This window comes from Rhea pennata, chromosome 3, assembly GCF_028389875.1.
Source record: "Rhea pennata isolate bPtePen1 chromosome 3, bPtePen1.pri, whole genome shotgun sequence".
Lineage (NCBI taxonomy): Eukaryota > Metazoa > Chordata > Aves > Rheiformes > Rheidae > Rhea > Rhea pennata.
The window spans coordinates 58,283,691-58,293,463 of record NC_084665.1 but is presented as its reverse complement, the minus strand read 5'-3'; the positions used below and the strand labels follow the sequence as shown (position 1 = coordinate 58,293,463).

Sequence of the window (9,773 nt, the reverse complement as noted above, 5' to 3'; positions counted from 1 at the left end):
ATTATTAAAAAAAAAAAAGCAAACTGCTTTATACAATACGAACAAAAGACTCTGGAGCAACATAAGGTGAGAAGTAATATACTGTGACCTGTCTTTACTCTTCCAGATTCTAATTCAGCAAAGCATTTAGGTGTTTTGCACTTAATTTCATTGATGAATCATGGTTCTACTGCTTTGATTCCTGCATTTTGAAGAATATATTATTGACAATACGTTATTTAGTCAAAAATTTCAGTTGCATGTATTTTAATATACTTATAACATCATAACACTCACTATGTCTTTTGCATTGTGTTTTTATTAGTACAAACATTTATGGCATGTAAATTGCTTTATTTCAATATCAACAACTGCAGTATTTTTGTTTCTTGAGTTTTGTTTTTTTTTTTTAACATTGCCAATCTGGATTAAAGTAGTTGCCTTCATTAGAAGTGACTGGAACTGATTTACTCACTACTTGGAGCAAAAATCTAGTCTTTTAATGGCATCAGTCTGATTTTACATATAATTTTTGAAATGTATTTTAAGACAAGATTTTTGTTATAAGACAAGACTTCTTCACCACAGTAAAACAGTAATTGAGAAAATAGCAGCAAACTCTTAATTACATACCATTTATTAATACAAACAAACCCAGTAAAAATAATGACCTACTCTGAGGGGTGTTTGTCTGCTGACACAATCTTAAAATTTTGCAGAGATTTCTATCAAATCTGTCCTCTATTGAATGCATCTTTGTTTAGTACTTAAAAAAAAAATTTTAGACAGTTTTACCAGAAGTGGGGGGAAGTGGGGTAGAGAGAGTTCAACACTATATGAAGCAAACCTTAAAAAAAGATTGCAAGTCAGTTTAAACTTTGTTCAAGGGTTAATTAAATTGCATGGGTCAAAAATCACCTGAACTTTGTTCATGTCAAACTACTGCTTTATTTTTGTTTTGTTATTTGCTTTGGCTAGGTGAACAAAGATATCAGCACTCTTCCAAAAGAAAAGCAAATATCGGGATTATTAACAATCATCTAAGGGTTCATATCGCTTGGCAAACTACAATAGCATTAATATTTCAAAAAGCATGGATCTGTGTGTTATGGAAAAACAAGAAAGAAAAGAAAGCAAAGCCAACATTAGAAAATCCTTGTTCTACACACTGTTGGCTTAACACAGAAGACAATAGATGAGCTTTACTACTAATTTCTTGTAAAAACCTACCTCCCCTGAAGTAACCTGCAGAGTTTCGTTCCTGCCTTCCATGAGGTTGTGGCTTCGCTGCTGATTCCACGGCTTATCACTGGGTGTCCAGATACAGGAACGTGGATTTTTAAGTCCCTTTGCAGACATTAGGAAATTATCTCATTTATCCATAAAATACAGCTAAATATACATACATACTTGATATTTTGAACTCTCAGAGACTATTTCTTAAAGTTATGATTTTAGTATCTGGACTAATTGGACCTAATTTCTTAATGCAGTTTGTTTAATTTAGTGTCTGTGCTTTGTATAGTATTTATTAATGTGATGAGGAAATCAGTTTTTGTTGTTTACTTATAATTCAAGGAGAAGAGGAAAGAGGCACTAACACTAATCAGTTGGAAAGGATTCTGCTGTCATACGTAACTACAGAACCAGCAAAATGCAAGCTGAAACTATTCACATTCTCTTGAAGAATTAGCAAATTATTACATTCTTTTCCACTCTCCAAATTCCCCATATAGCATGCCTAGAAATATTTGTACTTCAAGTCTGCTATTTTACTTTGAAAATGTGATGCTTCCCTAGGTTTAAGTCTATGTGAATTAAAATTATTGTTTTCCTCCATTCCATTAATTAAATCTACCTAAAAATAGTGCTACCTTATAAAGCAAAAAAAGGAAATTGGTTACAATCCAAGCAGCATTGGAACATAAAAATACATGATTTACCATCTTCTTAAATCACTAATTTTGCAAAAGCTTGGTATTTCTTATGAACCACCCACTGAGTCACGATACTTCAGAGAAGCAAAATAAAACCGATCTATAATGCTCTCAGTCTATAGCTAGATACCAAAATTACCATACTTTCTTTAAAAAGTCTCATTTTTTCTTAAAATAGATTGCTCAGTTTTAATGAATGGCATATCGCTTGCTGAGATACTGCTGAAAGTCCACAAAGCTCCTAAAGACATAGATAAGTCTTCTTTACTGTTTTATAAATCCACGTGAAATGTAGAATGGGAAGACACAACTAAAAACGCAGACTTTAGACAAAACTATTAAAACAGATTTATTGTTCCAATTTTTTTAAAAAATGTTTAACATGACAGAGAAAGGGTGATAGATGCACAGTTTTTTTGATTAAAAGTTATTTCTGGACATCACCATCATTGTTTTAGAATTTCTGAAATTAAAATATTCTGTTAATTCAACTATTTCCAGTAGTGGATGAAGGTTTTTATATAATTTTTATTAATTCAGAAGAACCACAATTTATTTTGCCTAATGATTAATTGCCCAAGGAACATAGCAACTAAAAGAAAAACTTCCAAGGCATCAAAACCAAGGGCAACATGCAATTCTACCATATATAGCCATCCCAGACATATAACTGTGAAAGAGCCTTTCCCGAAAAGGCATAATTTTTGTTTTGGCACAGTAGTAGACTAAAGAAAATAAATGAAGAAAGAATTACTTATTCCAAAACTCTGGTAGTCTTCTCATTTCCAACCGTCTTGAAGCTGAAGTCCTTATGCATAAAAATACACTGAGACACCCCTTTCATAAGAGAAAAAGATGGAGCATCTCCATTTTATTTCTTCATTGTCACCCAGAGTAAAGCATAAGGAATTCACTGAAGCTGACATTTCTGAGAATACTTCTAAAAACTGTGAAGTGGTCTTGGTTGGCCCATGCCTTCCATGCCTCTGCATTAAAACTGAGTGCTGTATATTGTTCATATATTGTCTATCATTTTTGTAGCTGAAATATTAAGCTGCCGAGGATTTTTTTTCCCCGTTTGGTATCTCCAGGCTATTGGCTTTACACTATCCATTCAACTCAGAGTCCCTACCAAAACACTAAAAATCCGCTCAAGAAAGTATCTGTAGAGCAGGGAACACAAATGTTTTCTATGTATGTGTACAAATATGAAAAAAAAAGGGGGGGGGGAAAGAAAAAGAAAAGAAAAGAAAAGAAAATTTCACTTGGTCCTGGTTCCTTGCAAAATGTGTATTTCAGTGAAGAAGCTGTATGTTTCTTTGCGAGTGTTCATCTTGCATCTTTGCTGTATCTTTGAGGCAGACACAGGGGAAAAAATGGTGGTGATGAGACTGAATCAACCCTTCAAGACGTGTGATGATTTCATAGTCAGGAAGAGCTAGGCTGGTAATATCGAGGCCTAGCATCCGTGAGACCACCTCTCGGAAGTCTGCCAGCTGCAAGAGCAAACAGAAAAGAGTCATTAATAAATTAAATATTAAGTGAAGAAAACTCCTGGAAAAACATATGCACATATATATGCATACATAGAGATACAAACATTTGTATTAGCAATGCAAAAGGTAAGAATTTCTGCCATTGCTCAATACTGAGTAGTATGGAGATGGAGCCTTTCGGGCATACTTCAAACAACAAAACAAGTGAAAAGCTGGGATACTAAGAATCTTGGAATTTTTCCTCACAATTTGAAATGCTCTGCAGTATTTATCACAAGCATACCTCTCTAACTGATTCAACAGTGAAAGCTGAGGCAAAATGAGGAGTTGTACTTCACTTCAATGACTGCAAACTATATAAGACAACTGGAAACATGGCAGGCACATGCCACAGCACATGCTAAGGTGCTTGTCCTGACATTGAGCTTCTGACCTGTCTGCCACCACTCCTCTTGAACCTGTGTTTGCTCAGGAAAACCAAGGCAGGAGGGAAGACGTCGGGGGAAAGATGAGGGAATGGCACATCCCTGGGTCTCTCTTTGACTAGGAATCAGGATGCAGCCAAAATTCAGACAGCAACCTCAGAAACATTCATTTTGCTTTTATGAAGAGCTGCTGAAAACGTATCACATGAAGGTTATTTGGCAAAGTGCTTAAAGAAATCATTTTTCTCTTTTCAATTCCAAATAGGCAGACACACAATAACTGTCAAATAAAACCACAAATAACTGTCATCACTAGTGACCCTGTCAGGAACTAGATTAAAAACTTGAGACAAAATGAATATGAACCCTGAGCTGCTCTCCTCAGCTCAAGATATAAGTCCTATCAGTTAAACTTAAACACCTCTTAAATAGGTTATGAATTACAAAACCCCCCAATGCTCTAATGCTCCTTATCATCAACACATAGTCATAGGAGGAGAAAGTTCCTATTAAATAAAATTGGCTTGTGTTGCTACCTATTTTTACTTCAAAGTCTCATATCCCAAGCCTGACGGAGACCCCACAGTAACAGAAACTTCACAAACCATCAAGAAGTCAGACTCATGCTCTGTTGTGGTAACATTCACTGCACTCAACTTTGAGAGTTATAGGTAAGGAGGAGCAAGAACAGAAATAAAAGTGCCCCTAAAATACATGGCCATCCCCAAGAATATTGTGCAGAATCCCAAGACAATATCATATTTGAAGCAAGTAGCAAAAAACCCTATAACCCTAACCCTGTAATATGAAGGCCAGATCCTGAAGCAAGATATTAAGCAAGGTCTCAACACCAAGATTTTGCCAGAGACAGTTCGCTTTACCCCAGTCTGTCTTAAGGCAGTACAACACCTTGGGTGAAATGCTGCAACACAACGTAACATCAAAAAAAAGCTCCCATATGTTCTCTTCAGTGCCTGTACCAAACCTGTAGATAACTGACATGATGCGCTAGCAGTATGCTAGAAAAGTACAACATAGTGGAAGCTAAGGGTTTCTTAAACATCTGGATCATAGACAGATCAAACAGGCAGCAGAGCTGGAATTTGTTTACATTAATACTTTATGTGGGGAAAAGAAAAGGACACTCCCCTTGTAAGGATCCAGTCTTTGGAATAATTAGACTACTATAAGATGTCTGCCTACACAACTAATCAACTGATGCCTTATCTTTATCATTCTAAGCTGTTCAGTTTAATTAGGACAATGGTGAGTATACCCAGCTGAACAATCATATTTTTATGTGAAGGATGGACACTGATTAATGAGCTAGTAAAATTTTGCCAGAGGAAACAGATACAAATTAAAGGATGTATGGAATCATCTCATTCTACTTTTCATGGAAAAAGCAGGTCATAACTTCACAGTTATATTGATTGGTCAATAAATATTTTCAATATGTGAATATATAAAATATATTCAATGACATTCATCAGCAAGGCATGTAAGGACACACAGTCCTTAAATCCTTTAAGCCATCCACTATATGAATTTTAAATTAAGGATTTTTTTTCCACTTTAAGGGAGTAACACTTAAAAAATAAATAAATAAAACTTTTCTGATGATTATATTGTGGCAGATAAAGTACAGCACAGACAAAGCTGCAGTTCAAAGAAAAGGTAGCAAAAGTATTGGCTACCAAAAAAAAAAAAAAAAAAAAAAAAAAAAAAAAAACACTCTCTCTACACAAACTGACAAAGAGCACCATCACTCTTGGATGCAAAAATGCCAAGCCAAGGAACTTCAATCTCAGTTTTTTAAAAAAAACAAACAAAAGCAACAGAAGATATACATTGGACTATTTTTAGAGTTCTACAGAATGCCTCACATGAAGCAAAATGCATGTTTATATTCCTAAGCACAGTACCGTATGCACATCACTAACATCTTTTAAAATTTTGTACTAAAACGTTTAAGGATCTAACAAAACCTTAGATGAAAAACGTATTACAGCTTTAAAAACAGTGCAACATAGGTATTAAGAACACAGCAATTTTCTTGAAATGCTATAAGCTAATGAGTGCCACATAACCCTCTATTTAAGGCTTCCTTCAATAGCACTTAATATTTCAAAGCTAGTCACAATTTGAAATAAAAGAGAGGAATAATAAAAGATAAATGTCAATAAATACTAAAAATGAAGTATTTTCTGCACAGATAAACACTCTTGCTAGATTTTCTTTGTGTCTCATCTCCAGTGAGTAAAAATATCTGAAGTAAAAGAAGAGAAGAAAAGATGAACGCAATGGAGGACATTAACCCAAGACTGGGGAGAGGAGGAAGAAGGGGATGCTACATTTGCACCTTGTACCTATAGGAAAGTAGAAGGATGTCTTATTATATCAAAAAAAAAAAAAAAAAAAAGGAAAGAAAAAAAAGAAAACTAGGACCGAATAAAGTCCTTATTATAAAAGGAAAAAATGTGCAAATGTTTGTACAAGCTGTCAGTCTATCTACATCAACAGTTCCATTAGATCGTGGCAAATTCAGTTTCTGATAATTTTCTCACAGTACATATACACACAAATGTATGGAAAAAACTCATGCATTTATTAATGAAAGAGATTTTAGAAAGAATTATCTGATATAACAACACCACGCAAAATCTTAAGCTAAAATTTTAGTTAAGTAAACTGGTAAGATCCAGGACAGCATGCTATGAATATCTCTGGAAAGTCTCATATTAGCAAAATGACATTACTGCTGATTCACAGTGCAGGAGCACAAGACTTAGGTTTTTTACAAACAGCTTTTCTCCCAGTTTAGCAGTATGATTCCACCTGCAAGTACTCAAATGGTTTGTGTAATGTAGGTGATTTTGGACTCTGGTGAGCTGTAAGTTAAATGTTTTATTAACCCAGAAATACATTTGTGTTCTTTGAATTTATGGCCTATTCATAGCAATACGTAAGTAAGTTTTGCATCTAAGATACATGAAAAGCTTTATCTTAAAAAAAAAAGATAAGATTCTGAAGAATTTTTATCCATCTTCTCCAAAATGGGATGTAAATTGAGTATGTTGCAGTGCACAAACAAAATAAGGCATATATTTATCTTTCATTCTATTGCAGGTATAACTTGAAGCACTTTACCTCTCAGAGTCATAATTGCCACTTTAGGTCAAATTACTGCTTTCACCTGAGCTAGTATTTCCTCATTTATGAGTGTTCACACAAGTTTTCAGCACAGCTGGATAGCTGTTCTAGCTATACCACACTTATGTTCTGAATGACATTTAGCACTTGTGAAGCAAGTATACACCTACCTGTCTCTCTCTCTTTGCTACTTCTGTAAGGGTTGTTTTAAGCACCTTCATTTCACTGGTAACTGCTTCTAACATAATTTTGGCCTTTTCTTTATCGTCATTAGATTTATGTTCCTTTAAGTGAAGTTCTGATTTGACAGAGGTAAGTTGTTTCTCAGCCTTTTCTTTCATTCTTTGTAATTTGCCTTGGGACTTACTAAGTTCTTCTATTGTTCTGTTCTGCTCCAGAGTTTTGATCTACAATAATAAATGTTAAATCCTTCACATGTTTTCATCTAAGAAGAACAAATAACAAAAATGGCTAACTAAGAACACACATTTTAACGTGGTTTCTTATGGATTCTTGAGGAAATCACATGTACCAGTGAACTGAAAAGTTTTTGAAGCATATTGGCTAATTTCAACTGAATTCACAGGAAGACTATTGTTTCAAAGACAGTTAATTTTCTACTGGCTTTCAGGAAAAGAGGTAACTGAACATACAAAAGCTTTCAGTGCAAGTTCATTCTCTGCTAGCCACTGGAAAATCAACATGAGAGTTTCCAAGTGTTTCGCCAGAGAAAATCCTTCCACTGGAATTTGCACCTACTTACCTACTTCAGTTAATCAGCCATAAGACACAAAGTCACACAAAATCAACCTTCCCTAGTTCCAGTAGTTGCAGGCTATCAGTGATTGCAAACTACTTTTTTCCACCAGTTAGAGCAGATAGTTTATTTCCACCACAAGATAATAAAACACAAAAACAATGAAAATTATTTTTGCCTGTTTTATGTGAAAAAAAAATCTCTTTTCCCCACTATTAGTCAGAATAGATTTTCTGTGAGCTATTTATGCAAAAATAAAACATTGCAGCCATACTGAGAGGAGAGGAAGGGATTATATTTTTCTTATAAATTTGAATTACCTTGTGCTTTACAGACGCTATTTAGTGTACCAAGACAGACTGCAAAATATCCAAAACATTGTAATATATTTGTTTTCCCAACCTAAATGCATTTGAGCAGTTCTCCATGAACACTTGTACTGTAAATGAACTACAGCTGTATTAAACTGAAATAGAAAAATAGACGGAAGCACAAATGTAACCTTTTAACTCACCTTAAGTTCATTAGTTTCAGACAGCTTAGCTTTGAGATCAGTATTAGTTTCCTTTGCCAGATCAAGCTGCTGCTGTAACCTCTCTATCACTTTATGTAACTTTCTGATGGTGAGATTGGCCTCATCCCGCTCCACAGCTAAGACTGTCCTTACTTGCTTTTCTTCTTCCAGCTGGGAGATTTTTTGCCGCAGAAGGTTCATGTGCAACTCTTTACTTTCAAGTTTTTCTTTCTGAGTCTTCAACTAGTTTTAAAACCACAAGGACATTTAAAAGAGTATTTGCAAAAGACAATGGTTCTACACAGATAGTTACATAAATTTATTTTCCTTGTTCCATGTTTAACCTGAATTCCCAGTCCTCTTTTGAAAACTCTGTAAAGCAGTATATACATATGCAAATATATACCTATACAAACCATATATACATATAGTGTGAATACACACACTGACATGATACCTCTTATATTACTATTAATACATTGTACTTCACTGTCCTTAAGTCTGTGCACCAGTCTTTAGAGTGGATTTACATATAGACTCCTATTCTATGAGAATATAATATGACATCTGAGACTGTCTCAGATCAAATGCAAGAGGTTAAAGACACATTCATTAAGCAAACAGTGATTTAAGTGGTCATAGTTAAAGATATTCCCATCTTTAAGTAGTTTATTAAGGCCAGTGTGTAAGAAGCAGAGTCAACATACAGAAATAAGAAAGCTTTAATACACTCTTGCAAAACAAAGTCCCACAGCTTAGTTTCTTAATTTTGGTGCTCAGAGAACTACCGGTCTGCTGCTTACCTCCATTCTGTGAACTATGAGGTTTACTCCAGAACATCCTCCCCACTAGAGAGGTAATTACTTTCAGAAAATCTATAGTATGATTTTAAATCCAACTTGGACAGATTATCAAGATTCCTAAAAGGGCACAATTGTTGTTAGAAATGTTGAAATCCTTAGTGAAGTACAACCTGTGTTATACTAGTTTCTAGAGAAGTTGATGCAACGTCTTCCTTCCCAGGAGATCCTTTGAGATTTAAATATTGTCAGTAATCATTTAAAAATATATATTACAAATATATATTGAAAAAAATATATAAATATGCATACTATAACTTTTTTTGCAGAAGTTGTGAGAAGCAGTATCATGTAACTGACTGGCAGTTTTAATTGTTTTAACATGCAGTTTGGTTGCACAGTTTGCAAAAATGTTTACTATCTTCTCTTTATGTAATAAAGCCTCAAGGCTTCTGTCTCTAGCAAGCTATCATAAAAAAAAAATCATAACAATGTAATCTTTGAAACAAACAGTAAGAATACATCTTTTTTTGCCTACCTTCCTTCTTAGGCTATATGCCATAGTCTTATTTTCAATCACTGCATCACCTTCCAGTTTCACTAACTGTTCTACCCGAGCTAGAATTGCATCCACATTCATATCAAATCCAACCTCCGCTGCTATACTATCCAGCTTCATCTTCTCATTAAGTTGTTCCAGAAACTTCAGATA

General features: G+C 34.5%; 1 protein-coding gene across 1 annotated transcript in view; it reads right to left on the bottom strand.

Annotated features, from left to right (window-relative positions):
- Nucleotides 1–3,148: 3,148 nt before the first annotated feature.
- Nucleotides 3,149–9,773, bottom strand: part of CCDC170 (coiled-coil domain containing 170) — a 53,084-nt gene continuing 46,459 nt past the window's right edge. The window contains exons 10-13 of the mRNA XM_062573056.1: nucleotides 9,600–9,773; nucleotides 8,262–8,504; nucleotides 7,161–7,397; nucleotides 3,149–3,412 (exon numbers count right to left, since the gene is read on the bottom strand). Of these exons, the coding sequence (XP_062429040.1) occupies nucleotides 3,212–3,412; nucleotides 7,161–7,397; nucleotides 8,262–8,504; nucleotides 9,600–9,773 (855 nt within the window). The 3' untranslated portion in view covers nucleotides 3,149–3,211. The remainder of the gene's footprint in view (nucleotides 3,413–7,160; nucleotides 7,398–8,261; nucleotides 8,505–9,599) is intronic.